Source organism: Hemiscyllium ocellatum, chromosome 1 (assembly GCF_020745735.1).
Source record: "Hemiscyllium ocellatum isolate sHemOce1 chromosome 1, sHemOce1.pat.X.cur, whole genome shotgun sequence".
In the NCBI taxonomy this organism is placed as follows: domain Eukaryota; kingdom Metazoa; phylum Chordata; class Chondrichthyes; order Orectolobiformes; family Hemiscylliidae; genus Hemiscyllium; species Hemiscyllium ocellatum.
In genome coordinates this window covers 7,620,495-7,641,897 of record NC_083401.1, presented here as the reverse complement: position 1 = coordinate 7,641,897, position 21,403 = coordinate 7,620,495, and the positions used below count along the sequence as shown (strand labels likewise).

General features: G+C 44.9%; 1 protein-coding gene across 2 annotated transcripts in view; it reads right to left on the bottom strand.

Annotated features, from left to right (window-relative positions):
- The window catches only part of mogs (mannosyl-oligosaccharide glucosidase), a 56,391-nt gene extending 36,172 nt beyond the window's left edge, over positions 1 to 20,219 (bottom strand). Inside the window, exons 1-2 of one of the 2 annotated variants that reach the window (XM_060827927.1) lie at positions 20,164 to 20,219; positions 19,279 to 19,645 (exon numbers count right to left, since the gene is read on the bottom strand). In XM_060827927.1, the coding sequence (XP_060683910.1) occupies positions 19,279 to 19,639 (361 nt within the window). In that variant the 5' untranslated portion in view covers positions 19,640 to 19,645; positions 20,164 to 20,219. The other variant, XM_060827919.1, reaches the window with a different exon arrangement.
- Between the last annotated feature and the right edge of the window lie 1,184 nt (positions 20,220 to 21,403).

The following is a 21,403-nucleotide window of genomic DNA, read 5'->3' as shown; positions in this document are numbered from 1 at the left end:
AAGATTAGAGGAAGCAGGTTTAGAATGAACTGAGAAGGGACTTCTTCACCCAGAGGGTTGTTAATTGATGGAATTCCTTGCCCAGGAAAGTAGTCGATGCTACTTCAGTAATCGCTTTTAAAGCTAAGGTAGATACTTGTTTTGAAAAAAATAAAGGAATTAAGGGATATAGTGAAAACGTGGGGAAGGGGCGCTGAGTCCATGAAAGGTTTTGCCATGATTGTGTTGAATGGCTGAGCAGGCTCGAAGGGCCGGATGGCCTACCCTTGCTCCTACTTCTTATGGTCTAATACTCAGGCACAAACTCATTTCCTCCTTCATAGACACTTGTACCTTCCATCTGCCAACCTGGCATGACCATCCCAGCACTTAGACCATAAGACAAAGGAGCAGAGATGAGGTCATTCAGCCCATCACGTCTGCTCTGCCATTCAATCATGGTTGATAGGTTTCTCAAGTAAAAATTGAGGTCTGCAGATGCTGGAGATCAGAGCTGAAAATGTGTTGCTGGTTAAAGCACAGCAGGTCAGGCAGCATCCAAGGAATAGGGAATTCAACGTTTCGGGCATAAGCCCTTCACCCTTCCTGAAGAAGGGCTTATGCCCAAAATGTTGAATTTCCTATTCCTCGGATGCTGCCTGACCTGCTGTGCTTTAACCAGCAACACATTTTCAGCTCTGATAGGTTTCTCAATCCAATTTTTCCGACTTCTCCCCAAAACATTTGATCCCCTCGGCAATCAAGAGATTATCTATCTCTTTTAAATATACTCAGTTGAGAATGTGTATGGGGTATGAACAGGTAGGGAAAGAATGGTGGGCATTTGGAACGCGTTGCCAGCAGAGGTGGTAGAGGCAGGCACGGTAGATTCATTTAAGATGCGTCTGGACAGATGCATGAGTAGGTGGGGAGCAGAGGGATACAAATACTTAGGAATTGACCAATAGGTTTAGACAGTACATTTGGATCGGCTCAGGCTTGGAGGGCTGAAGGGCCTGTTCCTGGGCTGTAAATTTTCTTTGTTCTTTATTCTTAGGATTTTGTGAAACAAGATCAGCTGAGCATGACTCATATCAGATAAGAACTTGCAGTTAACAATGGGGTGCTGCAGGCTAGGGTAATGAGTTAACAAGGTAGAAAAACATTCATTATGTCGAGCCATTTAACAATATTGGAAGCATTCAGTATGCAAGGTCAAATAACAAGGGGAAAAGTATCCATTATGGGAAGCCAGTTAACAAGATTCAGAACATTCATTGTACAACAGCAGAAGGCTTAATCTCTGCTATTGACACCCGCTGATTGTAATAATCACCCAATTAATATGCATGTTGCCTCATCTGGATGCTCCTCCCTGTAAAATGACCATATAGTTCATTGAGAAACTGTTGTTCAAGATAAGACTGAAAACTCATGTCCCTGTGTACATGGGCAATTGTTCTCTCTCCCTCCAGGGCCCAAAATAAAGATGGAGGTAAAACTACACTGTGTCTCTGAACGTTTTGCTTTGACTTGGGGTGGAGTGGGGAGGAGGACAGGACGACACAGTGACCTGCCTTCCATAGCCTTCTGTGGCAAATAATTCCACAGATTCACCACTCTCTGGCAAAAGAAATTTCTCCATATCTCCATACTAAAGGGAAGGCCTGCAGAACGACCTGTACAATCTGTCCTTCTTATACAAGTCATTTCTACTCAAGTTATCTCAAATGATCCAAAGAAGTGAATCCTTCTCCCTTGCACCAGCTCCTCAGCCACACGTTCACCTGCTCTCTCCTCCTATTCCTACCCTCTTGTGGCACTGGGGGTAATCCAGATATTACTACCCTTGAAGACCTTTTTAAATTCCTGCCGAACCTCCTATAGCGTCTCCTCAGAATCTCATCCTTTTCTCTTCCTCTACTGTTAGCTCCAATATGTCTGACAACCTCCTGCTAATTCATCTCCCTTTGAGATATTTCGCACCCTCTCAGATTACAACAGGATCTGGACCAGATGGGCCAATGGGATGAGAGGTGGCAGTTGGAGTTTAATTCAGATAAATATGAGGTGCTGTATTTGGGGAAAGCAAATCTTAGCAGGACTTAATGGTAAGGTCCTAGGGAGTGTTGCTGAACAAAGAGACCTTGGAGTGCAGGTTAATAGCTCCTTGAAAGTGGAATCACAGGTAGGTAGGAGAGTGAAGGCGGTGTTTGGTATGCTTTCCTTTATTGGTCAGAGTACTGAATACAGGAGTTGGGAGGTCATGTTGCGGCTCTACAGGACATTGGTTAGGCCACTGTTGGAATATTACGTGCAATTCTGGTCTCCTTCCTATCGGAAAGATGTTGTGAAACATAGATCTTAGTATATCACAGAACAGGCCCTTCAGCCCACCATGTTGTGCCGACCACTGATCCTCATGTATGCACCCTCACATTTCTGGGACCATACGCATGTCCAGGAGTCTCTTAAATGTCCCCAATGACCCTGCCTCCACAACTGCTGCTGGCAATGCATTCCATGCTCTCACAACTCTCTGTGTAAAGAACCCACCTCTGACATCCCCTCTATATTTTCCTCCAACCAGCTTGTTCACCTCAGGTGACCCCTCGTATTAGTCATTTCTGCCCTGGGAAATAGTCTCTGGCTATCGACTCTATCTACGCCTCTCATTATCTTGTATCCCTCAATTAGCTCCCCTCTTCTCCAATGAAAAAAGTCCGAGCTCAGTCACCCTCTCTTCATAAGATAAGTCCTCCAGTCCAGGCAGCATCCTGGTAAACCTCCTTTGAACCCTCTCCAAAGCATCCACATCTTTCCTATAATAGGGCGACCAGAAATGGACACAGCATTCCAAGTGCGGTCTAACCAAAGTTTTATAGAGCTGCAACAAGATCTCACAATTCTTAAACTCAATCCTCCTGTTAATGAAAGCCAAAACACCATATGCTTTCTTAACAACCCTGTTCACTTGGGTGGCCATTTTAAGGGATCCATGTACCTGCACACCAAGATCCCTGTGTTCCTCCACACTGCCAAGAATCCTATCCTTAATCTTGTACTCAGCTTTCAAATTCAACCTTCCAAAATTGCATTTATCCAGGTTGAATTCCATCTGCCACCTCTCAGCCCATCTCTGCATCCTGTCAATGTCCCGCTGCAGCCTACAACAGCCCTCTATACTGTCAATGACACCTCCAACCTTTGTGTCATCTGCAAACTTGCTGACCCATCCTTCAATCCCCTCATCCAAGTCATTAATAAAAATTACAAACAGTAGAGGCCCAAGGACAGAGCCCTGTGGAACACCACTCACCACAGACTTCCAGGCAGCATATTTTCCTTCTACTACCACTCGCGCTGTCTTCTGTTGGCCAGCCAATTCTGTATCCAGACAGCTAAGTTCCCCTGCATCCCATTCCTCCTGACCTTCTGAATGAGCCTACCATGGGGAACCTTATCAAATGCCTTGCTGAAGTCCGTATACACCACATCCACAGCTCGACCCTCACCAACCTTTCTAGTCACATCCTCAAAGAACTCGATAAGGTTTGTGAGGCATGACCTGCCCCTCATAAAGCCGTGTTGACTGCATTTAATCAAGCCATGCTTTTCCAGATGGTCATAAATCCTATCCCTCAGAATCCTTTCTAACACCTTGCAGACGACAGACGTGAGACTTACTGGTCTGTAATTGCCGGGATTTCCCTATTTCCTTTCTTGAGGAATTACATTTGCCTCTCTTCAGTCCTCAGGTACGACTCCAGTGGAGAGCGAGGATAAAAAGATCTTCACAAGTGGTGAAGCAATTGCATTTCTCGTTTCCCAAAACAGACGAGGACAAATCTGGTCCGGGCCTGGCGACTTGTCAATCTTAATGTTTGACAAATTTTTTCAGCACATCAGCCTCCTCTATCTCTATCCATTCCAGCATGCACACCTGCTCTTCAAAGGTTTCATTCACTACAAAGTTTGTTTCTTTCGTAAAGACAGAAGCAAAAAACTCATTTAGGGCTTCCCCTACCCCTCAGACTCCACACACAAGTTCCCTATGCTATCCCTGATCGGCCCTACTCTTTCTTTGACCATTCTCTTATTCCTCACGTAAGTGTAAAATGCCCTTGTGTTCTCCCTAATCCGTTCTGCCAAGCCTTTCTCGTGCCCCCTCCTGGCTCTCCTCAGACCATTTTTGAGCTCCTTCCTCACCTGCCTGTAATCCTCTAGAGCTGAGCTTGACCCTAGCTTCCTCCACCTTATGTAAGCTACCTTCTTCCTTTTGACGAGATGCTCCACCGCTCTCATCATCCAAGGTTCCTTTACCTTACCACTTCTTGCCTGTCTCAGAGGGACATATTTATTCATCACTTTCAACAACTGTTCCTTAAACAGTCTCTACATGTCTATAGTGCCTTTACCATGGAACAATTGCTCCCAATCCATGCTTCCCAACTCATGTCTAATCACATCATAATTTCCTCTTCCCCAATTAAATATCCTCCCATTTTGCCTAATCCTCTCCTTCTCCATAGCTATGTAGAATGTGAGGCAATTGTAGTCACTATCACCACAAGCTCTCCCACCACAAGATCTGATACCTGCCCTGGCTCATTTCCGAGCACCAAGTCTAGAATGGCCTCTTCCCTCATTGGCCTGTCAACCTACTGAGTTAGGAAAACCTCCTGAACACACTTTACAAAAACAGCTCCATTCAAATCTTCTGCTCGAAGGAGGTTCCAATCAATATTGGTAAAGTTAAAGTCACCCATTACAACAACCCTACTACGTCCACACTTTAGTAAACCCCTAAAGAGGTGACTGCTCCCTTGCTGTTCCTAATTTCCACCCAACTGACTCGGTAGGCAGATCTTCCTTGACAATGGAAGCTTCTGTAGCTGTGATACCCTCTCTGATTAGTAGTGCTACATCCCCTCCTCTTTTTCCCTCCTCCCTATTCTTTTTAAATCCTCCAAACCCTGGAACATCCAGCAACGATTCCTGCCCCTGAGAAACCCATGTCTCTGTTATGGCCACAACATCATAGCACCAGGTACTGATCCATGCTCTAAGTTCATCACTTTTATTCCTGATACTCCTTGCGTTAAAGCAAACACACTATAACTGATCCCTTGGTTCCTTCTCAGGAAAATCCTTCCCACTAGCTGGTCCACCTCTTGCTATTGCCTCATCTGCATCAACTCTCACCTCCGGTATACAGCTCAGGTTCCTACCCCCTGCCACACTAGTTTAAACCCTCTCGAACTAATCAAGCAAACCTTCCACCCAAGACATCGGTCCCCTTACAGTTCAGATGCAACCCGTCCTTCTTGTACAGATCCCGCCTTGCCCAGAAGGCATCCCAATTATCTACATATCTGAAGCCCTCCCTCCTACACCAGCTGCACAGCCTTGTGTTAAACTGTGCCCGCTCCCTGTTCCTCGCCTTGATATCTCGTGGCACCAGTAGCAAACTAGGGAACACTACTATGCTCGTTCTGTTTTGCAGCTTCCATCCTAACTCCCTGAAATCACTTTTTATGTCCTCGATCCTTTTCCTGGCTATATCATTAGTGCCAATATGTAACATGATTTCTGGCTGTTCGCCCTCCCCTTTTAGTTTCCTGAAGAAGTGATCATGCCCGAAACGTCGATTCTCCTGCTCCTTGGATGCTGCCTGACCTGCTGCGCTTTTCCAGCAACATATTTTCAGCTCTGATTCCCCTATCAAGCCCCCTACCACAAGTACTTTTCTATTCTGCCCTATTCCCTTCTTTGCCACAGTGTCAGGCTCAGTGCCAGGGAACTGACTGCTATGGCTTTCCTCTGGTAGGTCATCCCCCCAGCAGTATCCAAAACGGTATACTTATTGCCGAGGGGAATGTCCACAGGGGATCTCTGCACTGTCTGTCTGTCCCCTTTCCTCCCCCTAACTATAACCCAACTATCCTTGTCCTGAGCCTTAGGAGTGACCAACTCCCGGTAACTCCTCTCAATTACCCCCTCAGCTTCCCGAATGATCCATAGTTCATCCAGCTCCAGCTACAATTCCCTAACATGGTTTTCAAGGAGCTGGAGTTGGGTGCACTTCCCACAGATGTAGCCAGCGAAGATGTGTGCCATGTCTCCCACCTGCCACATTCTGCAGGAGGAGCATGCAACTGCCCTAGCATCCATACCCCACTTATCTGAACACACACTCCGAACTAAAGTAGAAAGCTTAGTTGAAGTTGCTATAAAATCAATAACAAACTTATACTCAATAGAGGAAGTTTAGAATGAACCTTACCTTATTAACTAGGATAGAGGAGAAGGGCTGGTAGGAGACACTTGAAAGGGTTCAGAAAAGATTTACAAGGATGCTGCCAGGGTTGGAGGATCTGAGCTACTGGGAGAGGATGAACAGGCTGGGGCTATTTTCCTTGGAGTGTCTGAGGCTGAGGGGTGACCTTATAGTGGTTTACAAAATTATGAGGGGCATGGATAGGATAAATAGTTAAAGTCTTTTCCCTGGGATCGGGGAGTCCAGAACTAGAGGGCATAGGTTTAGGGTGAGAGGGGAAAGATATAAAAGAGGCCTATGGGGCAACCTTTTCATGCAGAGGGTGGTACGTGTATGGAATGAGCTGCCAGAGGAAGTGGTGGAGGCTGGTACAATTGCAACATTTAGCAGGCATTTGGATGGGTCTGTGAATAGGAAGGGTTTGGAGGGATATGGACCAGGTGCTGGCAGGTGGGTCTGGATTGGGTTGGGATATCTGGTCGGCATGGAAGGGTAGGACCGAAGGGTCTGTTTCCATGCTGTACATCTCTATGACTCTTATGAGATATCCTTGATCCTCGCGCTCAGCAGGCAACACAACATTCCGATATCTTGTTGTTGGCCGCAAAAACATCAGCCAGTGCCTTTGACTAGATAGTATCCTATCAAAATAGATCGTTTAGAATGTAACATACCCTTTGTTACATTAGAGCTAGTCTCAGTACCACAAACCTGGTTGTCAGTGTTACATTTCCCGAGAGACAGTCTTTCACCCCGTACATTTTTTCATAAATTTCTTTATTGAATTCAAATTCAACCATCTGCTATGGGAGGATTCAAATCCAGGTCTTCAAATAGTTACCTGTGCCTTTGGATTAACAGTTGAGAGATAACACCCCTATGCCATTGCCTGGCCTTCCCTAATTGGTTGTACTTGACCTTCCCCCAACTTAATACCTTCATCCCAGGTCCACGCTTGTCCTTTTGGATAAGTATCCAAAAACACACACAATTTAGATCACTACTCCCAAAATGCTCCCCTACCGAAACATTGATCACCTCTGGCTGTGGTCATTTCCCAGTACAAGTATGGTCTGTCCCTCATTGAAATGTCCATGTACTGCTTCAAAAAACCCTTCTGGACAGACCTAATAAATTGCTCCCCATCCAAACCATTGGCACTAAGGGGGTATATAGGTTATACAATTTCTCTTAAAAGTTAATTGGTGCAAGGTGGGCATCTCTGGCTAGAGCAGTTTATTTATTGGCCATCGAGAGTCAACCACATTGCTGTTAGTCAAAAATCACATCGGCAAGACCAGGTCAAGGACAATGAATCAGATGAGATTTTTCATGACATATTGTCACCATTGGCGTAGCTCAGCATTGACTCTGGACCCAATGATGTCATATAGTATCAGGTCAACTTAGGCTGCTGATGATCACCTATTGCTACCCTACCCCTCAGCTGATTTAGTCACTTTTCCTCCTATGTAAATGCTTCCATTATTGAATTTTGTTTTTGAGGGCTTGCGCTTCAATGACTGAGGCATGAACTTAAAATGGAAGAACAAACACTGTAAATCAGTTACAAAAATAAATTGCTGGAAAAACTCAGCAGGTCTAGGAGCATCCATGAAGAGGAATCAGTGTTAATGATTCAAGCTGAGTAACCTTCCTCAGAACTCTCACGTGTGAACTTTTTTTATTATTATGATGGTCACTTTGTTTAAAGGGGCTTACTGAAAGTCACACATCTTAAGCTAACTATTTGGATTTGTTGAACTTATTGGAAGTCTCATGTTTGAGCTTATGGTTACCAGGAGTTGTGGCAGTTTGATATTGATTGGTGTTCAGTTAGTATGCATAGCCAGTTGAAGGAGACCACTAAATCATCCTTTTGCCACCTGATTAAGAAAATCTTTTGAAAACTCAGTGTAACAGACAGAAAAGAAACCCTGCTAATTCACCTTCTGGAGAACCTTCCTACACTACCTCATGAATTGTAGCCCAATAACAAATGCAAGTGTCTAGTGACTGTCCCCATTGACCAAGATCGCAGTCCAAAAGCCACCTGGAACATTTTATGTCTTATCTTATTCCTCAGGAGTTAAGTTTATTTGGCCAAAGTATTTTGTTGAAAATGTGTTGCTGGTTAAAGCACAGCAGGTCAGGCAGCATCCAAGGAATAGGAAATTCGACGTTTCGGGCATAAGGGCTTATGCCCGAAACGTCGAATTTCCTATTCCTTGGATGCTGCCTGACCTGCTGTGCTTTAACCAGCAACACATTTTCAACTGTGATCTCCAGCATCTTCAGACCTCATTTTTTTACCCAAAGTATTTTGTTGTAAAGTTTATTTTGTCAGACAAGGCTTCTTTCATTAACATGTATGTGTGCGTGCCTGTGTGCATAAGTGTGTCATTTCAAAAGGCATATATTCATACTCTCAAAGGCAAAGTACAAAGGCGAGGTAATGACCAAGCAGTATTATCACAATTTTTAACTCAAAGACCCAGGTAATGTTCTGTGGAGCAGGGTCGAATCCCACAACGGCAGAAGATGGAATTTGAATTCAAATAAAAATCAGAAATTAATAATTTAACAAAGACCATGAAATCAATATCAATTGTCTGGCTGACTAATGCCCATATGGAAAGAAATCTGCTGACCTTATTTGGTCAAGCCTATATGTTGACTCAGACCAACAGTGATGCAGTTACTGAGGGACATGATGAATGGGCTTTGGTGATACCACATCCTAATAATGAATAAAAGTGCTGTTAATGTTGAGCCCACTGTGACTCTTCTTCAAGACTATATTAAAATTATATCTTTATTGAATGCATCGTTTTATAATATCATTCAGCGGTTAGTTGAAGTGACCTAGCTGCTTGGCTTCAGCAAGGTAAAAACAATGACTGCAGATGCTGGAAACCAGATTCTGGATTACTTATGCTGGAAGAGCACAGCAGTTCAGGCAGCATCCAAAGTGCAGCAAAATCGATGTTTCGGGCAAAAACCTTTCATCAGGAATAAAGGCAGTGAGCCTGAAGCGTGGAGAGATAAGCTAGAGGAAGGTGGGGGTGGAGAGAAAGTAGCATAGAGTACAATGGGTGAGTGGGGGAGGGGATGAAGGAGATAGGTCAGGGAGGAGGGTGAAGTGGACAGGTGGAAAGGAAGATAGGCAGGTAGGACAAGTCATGGGGACAGTGCTGAGCTGGAAGGTTAGAACTGGGGTGAGGTAGGGGAAGGGGAAATGAGGAAACTGGTGAAATCCACATTGATGCCCTGGGGCATCATCTTCCACCTTGGAACACTTCAACCCCAGGGCATCAATGTGGACTTCAACAGTTTCCTCATTTCCCCTTCCCCCATCTCACCCTAGTTCCAAACTTCCAGCTCAGCACTGTCCCCATGACTTGTCCGGACTTGTCCTACCTGTTTATCTTCTTTTCCACCTATCCACTCCACCCTCAGCCCCTCCCCCACTCACCCATTGTACTCTATGCTACTTTCTCCCCACCCCCACCCTCCTCTAGCTTATCTCTCCACGCTTCAGGCTCACTGCCTTTATTCCTGATGAAGGGCTTTTGCCCGAAACATCGATTTTGCTGCACTTTGGATGCTGCCTGAACTGCTGTGCTCTTCCAGCACCACTAATCCAGATAGATGATTGGCTTCAGCATACCAATCAACAGATGAACAATTTTTTTGAAATAGCCAATTACATATGTCGTGACCAGTGGAACCACAGAGTGCACTTCACCAGCTTTGGTTGCAACATCAAAGTGGGACTCTCATGAGATTTGAAATCCATAGACAAATGAAAGGTCTGGGACTTGCTGAGGATAACCCTGGTTACAATTTTCACTGTTAATTCACCATACAAATTGAAAACCAACTGGCTTTGACAATTGCTATGACTTTTCTGGACACTGAAGATTAATCCCTAATAAAAGAAAACAAATGCTGCAAAAAGCTGAACTCAGCTCTAGCAGCATCCGTGAAAAGAGGGAAAGTTAAAATTGGAGTACAGTGTGACTTGAAGATCTGCTGAGTATCTTCAGCACTTTGTTTTTATTTCAGAACTCCAGCACCTACTTTATTTTTAGAGTCATTGAGGTGCACAGCACAGAAACAGATGCTCTGATCCAACTTGTCCATGTCACCCAGATATCCTAAATTAATTTAGTCCCATTTGCCAGCACTTGGCCCATATCCCTCGAAACCCTTCCTATTCATATACGCATCCAAATGCCTTTTAAATGCTGTAGTTGTACCAGCCTCCACCACTTCCTCTGACAGCTCATTCCAGACACACACCACTTGGTTCATGAGAAAAGTTGCCCCTTAGGTCTGTTTTTAATCTTTCCCCTCTCACCCTAAACCTATGCCCTCTTTTTCTGATCTCTCCCACCCCAGGGAAATGACATTGTCTATTTACCATATCCATGCCCCTCCTCATGATTTTATAAGCCTGTGAAAGGTCAGTCTCTGATGCGCCAGGGAAAACAGCCCCAGCCTATTCAGCTTCTCCTTATTGCTCAAATCCTCCAACCCTGGCAACCTTCTAGTCAATCTTTTCTGAACCCTTTCAAGTTTCACAACATCCTTCCAATAGAAAGGAGACCAGAATTGCACGCAATATTCCAAAAGTGGCCTAACGAATGTCTGTACAATATGACCTCCCAACTCCTATACTCAATGCTCTGACCAATAAAGGACAGCATACTAAACATCGTCTTATTCTGAGAGAATGTTTCCCCTCATGAGATGGTCCAGAGGCATAGTCTCAAAACAAAGAAGCCAATTTATGACTGAGATGGGGGAAGGGATTTCTTCAGATGTGTATTTGTAACTCCTTTCCACAGAATCGTGAGGGTAGAGTTTGAGTAAATTTAAGGGTGAGAGATTCTTAATCAGTAGGGTTTAGGGAAAGGGCAGGAAAGTGGATGTGAAGAACCATTTCCCTCTGAATGGAGGAACAGGCTAGAGAGACCAAATGGATGACTTCTTATCTTATTTCTTGTATGGGAGGGCCAGCAAGTGATGGCCAGGGAAGCAGGTGGCAGAAGGAAGGGGTGAGTGTGGCAGGAATGAGGAAGAGAGAAAAAGAAAGAACTAATATTAGGTAAGGTTATGGGGATCACAGCAAGTGAGAAACTGCAGCAGAGTGAGATGAAAGCCAACTGACTTCTAGACTACTGTTGAAAATTTGGTTCAAAGCAGAACATTGTTGTAAAGGAAGATGCAGGTGCTTTAACTAGGGACTACTATGAAGTAAAATCTCTAGAGTGAGACGTGGGAGAGGAGAAAAGATGTGGATCAAGAGTCAACTTTACTGAAACAGTGAACTACAACATGATGGCATGCAGAGCTGACTGGTCAGCAGAAGTGGTGAATAGATCCAGTCTTTAAATAAAAGTAAAGTTGTCAGTGTGTGTTTAGGTCCAGAGTAGTTTCTTCTGTTAAAATAACTGCTTACATATTGATGAGTCATAAACTTTCACAATACAGAAGGAGGCTATTTGACACTGTTAGTACCTGCTCCCAAAAGAGCTTCCTAACTAATCCCCCTATCTCTATAGCCCTCTAACCTCATTCTAATTTCTATCCAGCTCGCTTTTGAAACATCCTATGGAATCCACCTTCAACGCTCTCCCAGAAAGTACATTCCAAATTCTAACAACTGAGTAAAGAGGTTTCTCCTCAGCTCACTCCTAGCTCTTTTACTGAGAATCTTGAAATTATGACTCTTAGTTACTGCAAATTTTGAGATTTTGCCCTCAATGCCCATATATAAACGATTTAGAGAAATCAGAGAAACCAAGACTGATCCTGTGGAACACCCCCTTCAACTAAGTCTCCAATCTGAGATTTGCCCATCTACACCTACCTTTGTGTTTGTTTCCTATGTTGTAAAATCATACAATCCCTACAGTATGGAAGCAGGCCACTTGGTTCATGGAGCCCACCTGGATCCTTGGAAGAGCATCTCTGCCTCACCATATCCATGTAACCCTGCATTTCCCATGGCTAATCTACCTAACCTGCACACTTTTCGATTGTTGGAGGAAACTGGAATACCTGGACAAAACCCAGAGAATGTGCAAACTCCACACAGACGGACAGTCAGAGGGTGGAATTGAACCAGGGTCCCTGGCACCCAGAGGCTGCACTACTAACCACCAAGCCACTGTACTGTCCTAAATTAGTTAACTTAATTCATGTTACCAAGGGCCCATCAATCCCAAACACTTCTAAATTTGCTGACCACCCTGCCATGTGGCACGGTATCAAATATTTTCTGAATGCCCAAATACACAACATCCACAGCATTTCTGTCATTCCCAGTCTCTATCCCTCAAAGAACAATTAAATTTGTCAAACATGACCTGCGCTTGATAAAGCCATGTTAACTGTCTAGTGTTAACAGAATTTTTCTTTAAGTGTAAATTCATCTTATCCTGTATATGGCCTCCACTACTGATGTCAAGCTGACAGGCCTATTGTTTCCAAGTTATCCTTTGTCCCGGTCTTAAATAACAGTATCCCCCTAATCCTATATTCAGAAAGAAATGAAAAATTTCTCAGTGGCTCTGCAACTTGTTCCCTTAACACTCAACCTTGGATACATCCCATTCAGGTCTGGATTTCTCTACCTGAAGTGCTGCCCGCTTTTTTAGCACCTCTTCTTATCTCTCACTATTTTCTTTGGCCATATTCTAACGTCCAGAGATGCCTTTAACTATATGGCACAGGCAGTTCGCTGTGCAAGCTCACTGCCCGGTCAGACAGCTGTGCAAGCTCACTGCCCGGTCAGACAGCTGTGCAAGCTCACTGCTCGGTCAGACAGCTGTGCAAGCTCACTGCTCAGACAGCTGTGCAAGCTCACTGCCTGGTCAGACAGCTGTGCAAGCTCACTGCCTGGTCAGACAGCTGTGCAAGCTCACTGCCTGGTCAGACAGCTGTGCAAGCTCACTGCTCGGTCAGACAGCTGTGCAAGCTCACTGCTCGGTCAGACAGCTGTGCAAGCTCACTGCTCGGTCAGACAGCTGTGCAAGCTCACTGCTCTTTCTTTTCACCTCACACACAGTTACTGCTCTCCCTCTTTCCTTCTGTTTTAAACTACAGGATCATTTTTCCCCCAAACTTCCAAAACAATGCAATAGCTTATAAAACAGTTACTGCTCCAAGAAATTGAGGAAATCAGCTCCAACACTGAAAAACACTCAAATGGACCAGCTCTTACAGCCACAAATTTTCTCCCGTCCACCTGTGACAGAAAGATCGCTACTGGGTTCACTACCTTTTTTGTCATTGATGTAAATGATTTGGATGTGAACATAAGTTTCCAAAATTGCTAGTGTCGTGGATAGCGAAAAGGTTACCTCAGTACGATGACACCTTGGTCAAATGGGCTGAGGAGTGCAGATGGAGTTTAATTTAGGTAATATGAGGTGTCACATTTTGGAAAGGTAAATCAAGGCAGGACTTACACACGTGATGGTAAGGTCCTGAGGAGTGTTATTAAACAAAGACCTTGGAGCGTAGGTTCATAGTTCCATAAACGTGAAGTCCAAGACTGAAAGGATAGGGAAGACGGCATTTGACATGCTTGCCTTTGTTGGTCAGTGTACTGATTATAGGAGTCGAGAAATCAAGTTGCAACTGTACAGGACATTGGTTAGGCCACTTATGGAACACTGCATTCAGTTGTGGTCTCCCTGCTGTAGGAAGGACGTTGTGAAACTTGAAAGGATGCTGCCAGGGTTGGACAATTTGACTCATAGGGAGAGGCTGCAGAGGCTGACAGGTGACCTTATACAGGCTTACAAAATCCTGAGGGGCTTGAATTGCATGAACAGTCAAGGTCTTTTCCCAAGGGTAGGGAAATCCAAAACCAGACGGTATAGGTTTAAAGTGAGAGGGGAAAGATTTAAAGAGAGATCTAAGGGGAAACTTTTTCACGGAGTGGTGCATGTATGGAATGAACTGTTGGACGAAGTGAACGATGGTACAATTTCAACATTTAAAAGGCAAACAGATGGGTATATGAATAGAAATGGGTTTAGACAGATATGGGCCAAATGCTGACAAATGGGACTTGGGTATCTGGTGGCATTGCAGAGTTGGACGAAAGGGTCTGTTTCCATGCTGTACCTCTGACTATACCAATCATTTGCAACTAGGCCATTATGGTAGATTCATATGGGTGGTTTAGTTTCTTTTAGTTTACAAAAACGATATCTCATTATAGGAAACTGAAGATAGCTTAGAAATTCAAGTTATTAATTTTTAAACCAAACAAGGTTGTGACAGCAGGATGGCTGCTGCAGCATATGAGAACTGCCAGACACCAATGTGATCCAGAGTGAACACATCCATAGTCAGTTCCTGAACCTGCAAGCGCTTAAGATATGAGGGGTGGGGTGTAGGTTTGCTCACAGAGCTGTAGGTTTGATATCCAGACGTTTCATTACCTGGCTAGGTAACATCATCAGTGGCCACCTCCAAGTGAAGCGAAGCTGTGGTCTCCTGCTTTCAATTTTTATCCTTCTCCTGGATGGGGTTCCTGGGGTTTGTGGTGATGTCATTTCCTGTTCGTTTTCTGAGATGGCATCTAGATCTATGTGCTTGTTTATGGCGTTGTGGTTGGAGTGCCAGGCCTCTAGGAATTCTCTGGCATGTCTTTGCTTAGCCTGTCCCAGGATAGATGTGTTGTCCCAGTCGAAATGGTGTTTTGTTTTCATCCGTTTTTCACACGGATGAAAGATTTTGAACAGTTAGCAAATGGATTAGAAAGCAGAATCTCCCAGTGCGTTGTTTGGGAGAGGGAAAATGTATGATTACAACGCAAGGGAATATGCCAGTAAATGTAGGGCAAATATTTGGATAACAATATCCAGAATGGGACAGGAACGCACACAGTACACAAATATAGACAAATAATAGTAAATAGAGTCAAAGTGGAAACATTCATGCTTGGGCTAACAAGTGGCAACTAACATTCATGCTACACAAATGCCAGGCTATGACCATCACCAACAAAAGACAATCTAACCATCGTCCCTTGACATTCAATGGGATTACCATCACTGAATCCTCCACTGTCAACATCCTGGGGGTTATCATTGACCAGAAACTCAACTGGATTCACCACAAAGAGGTTAAAAGAGCAAGTCAGAAGCTAGGAATCCTGCAGCAAGTAACATACGTCTTGACTCCCTAAAGCCTGTTCACTACAAGGCTCAAGCCAGGAGTGTGAAAAAAAATACTCTCCGCTTGACGGATGAGTGCAGCCCAACATGAGCTTCACAGCATCCAAGACAAAGCAGCCCACTTGATTGGTACTACATCCAGTCTCTCCATCACCACCACTCAGTTGCCATGGTGTGTACTATGTACAAGCAGCACTGCAAAAATTCACTCAAGATCCTCAGATAGCACCTTCCAAATTCATGACCACAGGCAGCAGATACATGGAAACACCACCACCTTCAAGTTCCCTCCAAGCCTTCACCATCCTGACTTAGAATATCACTATTCCTTCACTGAAGAGTCACAATCCTAGAATTCCTTCCCTCATAGCATTGAGAGTCAACCCACAGCAGGTGGACTGCAGCCGTTAAACAAGGCAGCTCACCACCACCTTCTTAAAGACACCTAGGGATGGGCAATAAATACTGGCCCAGTCAGCAAAACTCACATCCCACAAATGAATACCTTTACTTGAATGCACATAATATTTGGAAAAAAAATTAATGAATTAACCGCATAAATTGAGATTAGTAGGTGTGATCTTATAGCCATTACAAAGGCATGGTTACAAAATTATAAGAGCTGGGAACTAAATATTCAGTCAAAAAAAAACCCAAAAGAACTGCCGAAGCTGGAAATCAAACAAAAACAGAAATTGCTGGTAACCTCAACAGGTTTGGTAGCATCTGTGGAGGGGAATCAGAATTAACAGTTCAGGCCCAGGGACCCTTCCTCGGAACTAATGGCAGCTAGGAAAAAGATGTTTTTTAAACAGAAGGTAGGGTGGGGTGGGATGGGGAAGGTGGAAACAATAGGTAGACAGAGTTTAAAGAGACAGAAAAACAGTTGGACGGAGAAAGTAGTGGATCAAGCCCAGCTGATGAGAACAAACAGCTGTTAATGGAGGCTTTTAGCAGCTGATAATGGGTAGCAGCCCCCATGTGATGACAATGCTTGGTGTGTGGGAGTTGGGGAAAGCATGGGGAGAGGTGCTCAAGCCCTAAAATTGAGGAACTTGATATTAAGTCTGTTGGAAGCTAGAGAAGTAATTGCTGGGCCTCTTGCTGAGATATTTCTATCATCAATAGTCACAGGTGAGGTGCCGGAAGACTAGAGGTTGGCTAACGTGGTGCTACTGTTTCAGAAGGGTGGTAAGGATAAGCCAGGGAACTATAGACTAGGGAGCTTGACCTCAGTGGTGGGCAAGTTGTTGGAGGGAATCCTGAGGGACAGGATGTACATGTATTTGGAAAGTCAAGGACTGATTAGGGATAGGAGAAAGTGAAGACTGCAGATGCTAGAGATCAGAGCTTAAAAATGTGTTGCTGGAAAAGAGGAGAATCGACATTTCGGCGCTTATGCCCGAAACTTCGATTCTCCTGCTCCTTTGATGCTGCCTGACCTGCTGCGCTTTTCCTGCAACTGATTAAGGATAGTCAACATGGCTTTGTGCGTGGGAAATCATGTCTCACAAACTTGATTGAGTTTTTTGAAGAAGTAACAAAGAGGATTGATGAGGGCAGAATGGTAGATGTGATCTATATGGACTTCAGTAAGGCGTTCGACCAGGTTCCCCATGGGAGACTGATTAGCAAGGTTAGATCTTATGGCATACAGGGAGAACTAGCCATTTGGATACAGAGCTGGCTCAAAGGTAGAAGACAGAGGGTGGTGGTGGAGGTTGTTTTTCAGACTGGAGGCCTGTGGTCAGTGGAGTGCCACAAGGATCGGTGCTGGGTCCTCTGCTTTTTGTCACTTATATAAATGATTTGGATGCGAGCATAAGAGGTACAGTTAGTAAGTTTGCAGAAGACACCAAAATTGGAGGTGTAGTGGACAGCAAAGAGGGTTATCTCAGATTACAACAGGATCTTGACCAGATGGGCCAATAGGCTGAGAAGTGGCAGATGGAGTTTAATTCAGATAAATGCGAGGTGCTGCATTTTGGGAAAGCAAATCTTAGCAGGACTTATACATTTAATGGTAAGGTCCTAGGGACTGTTGCTGAACAAAAAAACCTTGGAGTGCAGGTTCATAGTTCCTTGAAAGTGGAGTCGCAGGTAGATAGGATAGTGAAGAAGGCGTTTGGTATGCCTTCCTTTATTGGTCAGAGTATTGAGTACAGGAGTCGGGAGGTCATGTTGCGGCTGTACAGGACATTGGTTAGGCCACTATTGGAATATTGTGTGCAGTTCTGGTCTCCTTCCTATCGGAAAGATATTGTGAAACTTGAAAGGGTTCAGAAAAGATTTACAAGGATGTTGCCAGGGTTGGAGGACTTGAGGTACAGGGAGAGGCTGAACAGGCTGGGAATGTTTTCCCTGCAGCGTGGCAGTCTGAGGGGTGACCTTATAGAGGTTTACAAAATTATGAGGGGCATGAATAAGGTAAATAGACAAAGTCTTTTCCCTAGGGTCGGGGAGTTCAAACTAGAGTGCATAAGTTTATGGTGAGAGGGGAAAGATATAAAAGAGGCCTACGGGCAACCTTTTCACGCAGAGGGTGGTACGTGTATGAAATGAACTGCCAGAGGAAGTGCTGGAGGCTGGTACAATTGCAACATTTAAGAGGCATTTGGATGGGTCTGCGAATAGGAAGGGTTTGGAGGGATATGGACCGGGTGCTGGCAGGTGGGACTAGATTGGGTTGGGATATCTGGTCGGCATGGACGGGTAGGACCGAAGGGTCTGTTTCCATGCTGTACATCTCTATGACTAAGTCCAGAAGGCTGCAGAGTTCCCAAGAGGAAAATGAGTTGCTGTTCTTCCAACTTGTGCTGAGCTCTGCTGTAACAATGCAGCATGCCTGAGACAGAGGTGACGCCCAGGGAACAAGGTGGTGTGCTGAAGTGGCAAGCAACTGGAAGGTTCGGGTCTTTTTTGCAGTCAGAATGTAGGTGCTCTGCAAATCGATCACCCAGTCTGCAGTGTCTATCCAATGTTTGAGACCATGTTGTGAACAATGCAGTCGATCAGATCGTGTGAAGTGCTGGTAAATTACTGCAATGCCCAGAAGGTGTGCTTGAGCTCTGGATAGTGAGGAGGGAGGAACTAAATAGGCAGGTGTTACACCTGCTGCAGCTGTTGGGCAAGATGCCATGGGGGCTGTTGAGAGTGGAGGAGCGGATCAGGATGTCGCAGAGCGAACAGTCCCTGCTGAAGGCTGACAAAGTAGGAGCTGGTGGTGGTGGAAATGGTAGTTTATAATCCTCTGGATATGGATGTTGGTGGGGTGGCAAGTGACGACAAGGTGGACTTGGCTGAGGATCCTCAACTATATTACTGGGAAATCCTCTGAGGAAGAAAGTAAGACACTTGAGAGATCCCTTGTCAAAGTAGGCATCATCAGAACAGATGTGACAGCAATGGAAGAACTGGAGAATGGAATATAGTCTTTAGAAGAAGCAAGATGTGAGAACATAGATTTAAAAAAGTAACTGAGAGAGTCAGTTGGTTTGTAGTGAATATTAGTGGCCAGCACATCACTGTTTTAATTTCTGGGGATGTTGAGGAAGGTGAAGGTGAGAGAGGGGTAGAAATTGGAAGCGAAATAGTTAAATTTTTCCAATTCTGGATGACAGAGGAAAACAGCATAGATGATGTAATTAATGTACTGGAGAAACAGTTACAGTTGGGAAACTGAACAGAACTGGAACAAGGAATGTTTCACATACCCCATAAAGAGACAGGCATACTGGGACCCATGCAGGTTCCCATGGCCTGAATCAAAACCCACCCACCATATCCACCATGGGGTCAAGTCATGATTTACTTTACCTGTTACAATTGACTTTTGACTCCGTGTTTTCATTCCAAAGTATACCTGAGGTCGGTAGGATCCCCAGTATTTCTCTGGTGACAATGCTGGATTTGTACTATTGCTGTCCAGTATCCGCAAAGAGGGATGTGGTGTTATAATCCGGTTAGCAAGCCAAGACCTCATGTAAATAGCATAGCAAAACCATACACTGCTCACAATGCACAGTACAATTGCTATATTGATGAAAATATTCCCCAAATTAGATTTTTTCTTCTTTTCCTTAACTTGAGGTTTCTTGTAAAGTCCAGTACTCTTTCCATTTTTCCCATCTACTTTGGAATCAGTCAGTCTCTCCTTCTTTACCCTCTGGCGGGCCATGTTTCACTGAGAACAGAAGGGATTTTATAGCATTATAACATATCAGTGTTCTTTCTCCAAATTCACCAAAACAAATCTGGAGAAAATGGAAACCAATAAAAATGTTTAACTGACAAAGCAAGACATCGGCAAAATAAATACATCTGACTATCATCAATCTGTTGTAGTTCAACCAGCTTGTTACCCCGTGAAAACTGCAGTAGAAACTGCTACACATGATCCGCTCCTTATCCCTGCTCTCCCAAATCAATCTGACCCACTCTTCCTCTCTCGCTCGATTCACTCCTTATTCCTGCTCCCACTTTTGTCGCCTCACCCCTACCCTTTGTCTTCCTCTCCCTCACTACCAACAACACTGGTCTATCAACAGCTCACACTATCTCTGATCCCTTTTCGGACACAGGCCCTCCGTCTCCGAACCTCTGTAGGACGCAGCGCCTCCGCCTTCCAGCCTTCATCAATCCCCCTCGTCTCTGATCCTCTCATGGTCATCCCCATTTCTCACTGTCTCTAAGATCACTAACCAAGTGAATTGTACTCAATGGTCCGTCGGTGCCCCCGCTCCCGGAAAAGAACTAGAAAGCCGGAAGTTGATATTCCGTCCAATAGGAGAGAAGAATCCAACAGTGACCGAGTACGAGCCAATCGAAGAGAGGATAATAAGGCGAGGGAATGAGGCAGAGGAAGAGTGTTAGGAAGGTGAGCGAGATAGAGAGGGTAAAGAATACGAGAGAAGGGTAGGAAGGGATAGTAAGGATGGAGGGTGAATGAGATGAAGTGGAATAAGGGCGGAGTTAATAGGGAAGTGGGTTAATGATTCTGCATTAGAATGGTGCTGGAAGAGCACAGCAGTTCAGGCAGCATCTGAGGAGCAGGAAAATCGACGTTTCGGGCAAAAGCCCTTCATCAGGAATAAAGGCAGAGAGCCCGAAGCGTGGAGAGATAAGCTAGAGGAGGGTGGGGGTGGGGAGAGAGTAGCATAGAGTACAATGGGTGAGTGGGGGAGGGGATGAAGGTGATAGGTCAGGGAGGAGTGTGAAGTGGACAGGTGGAAAGGAAGATAGGCAGGTAGGACAAGTCCCTGGGGTTGAAGTGTTCCCAGGCGGAAGATGATGCCCCAGGGCATCAATGTGGATTTCACCAGTTTCCTCATTTTCCCCTTCCCCCCCCCCCACCTCATCCCAGTTTTAACCTTCCAGCTCAGCACTTGACTTGTCCTACCTGCCTATCTTCCTTTCCACCTGCCCACTTCACACTCCTCTTTGACCTATCACCTTCATCCCCTCCCCCACTCACCTATTGTACTCTTTGCTCCTTTCTCCCACCCTCATCCTCCTCTCATTTATCTCTCCACCCTTCAGGCACTCTGTCTGTATTCCTGATGCCCGAAGTTGCTTTTGCCCGAAACGTTGATTTTCCTGCTCCTCGGATGCTGCCTGAACTGCTGTGCTTTTCCAGCTGGCTGGGAGGGTGACACTCCTGTTGATATCTGTCAGCCAGGTATCTGATTGAACCAGATTAACAGACCCAACAGGGAATTCTTATTCTGTCAGGTCCATCTGGCTGACCGTTCAATGATTACCACTCCCCTCCAAGTCCAGGGGACATAAACCTGTTCTTGTAGCTTCTTCTGCAGCATATTTGCACCAGGTCCAGTTGTTTGACTCTGCCTCACATATTGGTGGCATGTACCAGACAATGACCTGCCTCTTGCAACTGGAGCGTCTCAGCAAAAATTCACCTTCACATAGTAACTGCATTGAA